At 39.5% G+C, this 1,004-nt stretch overlaps 1 protein-coding gene across 1 annotated transcript in view; it reads right to left on the bottom strand.

Moving 5' to 3' along the window:
- mat2al (methionine adenosyltransferase II, alpha-like) overlaps positions 1-379 on the bottom strand; it is a gene marked incomplete in the record, with an annotated part of 9,816 nt that extends 9,437 nt beyond the window's left edge. The window contains 1 exon segment of the mRNA XM_024298646.2: positions 102-379. Coding sequence (XP_024154414.1) covers positions 102-177 — 76 coding nt within the window.
- Between the last annotated feature and the right edge of the window lie 625 nt (positions 380-1,004).

Below are 1,004 nucleotides of genomic sequence, written 5' to 3' on the forward strand. Positions count from 1 at the left end.
AAAAGTCAGAATTACAGCAATAAATGAGTCAAAGTTCGAAGTTGTATCGGTTTCATAATTAAAAACGTGTTTTTTGAATTTCCAAAAGAGCGGTCCGGTACCGGAGTGTCCCTCCCTCACGGACTCGGACGTGAAGAGGAAAGTCTTCCCGCCGCGGGTTCCGCCGCTCGGGTCCATCTTCGGCTCCTCGCGCTCGGCTGGGACGTTCACGGTGTGTTGAACGGCGGCGGGGAAAGAAACCAAACCCGCTTCGACGACGACAAATAAAACGTTCTTCAAGAGACAATGATTAACCCGAACTTCCGCTCAAAACTTTTAACCCGCGAAGATCTGACCGACTTTTTCACTGTAGCTGTCATGGCTGAATGTAATCAAGCGAACAGCCTCTAGATGTCGCTGTTGCATTGTCCATTTTTGTTCACTGGCCGCCACTCCATCAAATGAGTTTTTAAGCGTAGTAGCGCCCCCTACAGGACAGGAGTATGGAAATGACAACGTAAAACATGTATATAAAGTACATAAATAAATAGGAAATAAAGGTTAAAAATGTATAGAAGTTAAATATTGGACATGAATAAGAGGAAAGAAAGACTAAAAAAGTAAAAAAGCACCACTTTATTTGTCAAAATCAAAGGTCAAAGTACTTTTTCTTCCTATCCTGTACTCACTTTAACATATACCTCATATTTGAGACAATTCACGAAGGGGAAAACAGCAGGAAAGATAACATTTAAATATATGCACACATAAATGAAATTACAGAACAGAAAAATATTAATAGTTTTAGCATAAAATTGTAAACATTTAAAACATTGATCCCAGGATAGAGCTGAACAACATAATATAACATAGGATATGAACATATTAGGAATGTGGGCGTGGTTAGCAAATAAACTCTGTTGCTAAGGAAATCCAAAAGTTCACTTTTGCCGATTTTTCTGAAACTCATGTCGATCTGTTCGGTATCCTCAGGCGAACAAAACATAAAATGGTTGCTATGGAGA

Source organism: Oryzias melastigma, linkage group LG12 (genome assembly GCF_002922805.2).
Source record: "Oryzias melastigma strain HK-1 linkage group LG12, ASM292280v2, whole genome shotgun sequence".
NCBI classification, from domain to species: domain Eukaryota; kingdom Metazoa; phylum Chordata; class Actinopteri; order Beloniformes; family Adrianichthyidae; genus Oryzias; species Oryzias melastigma.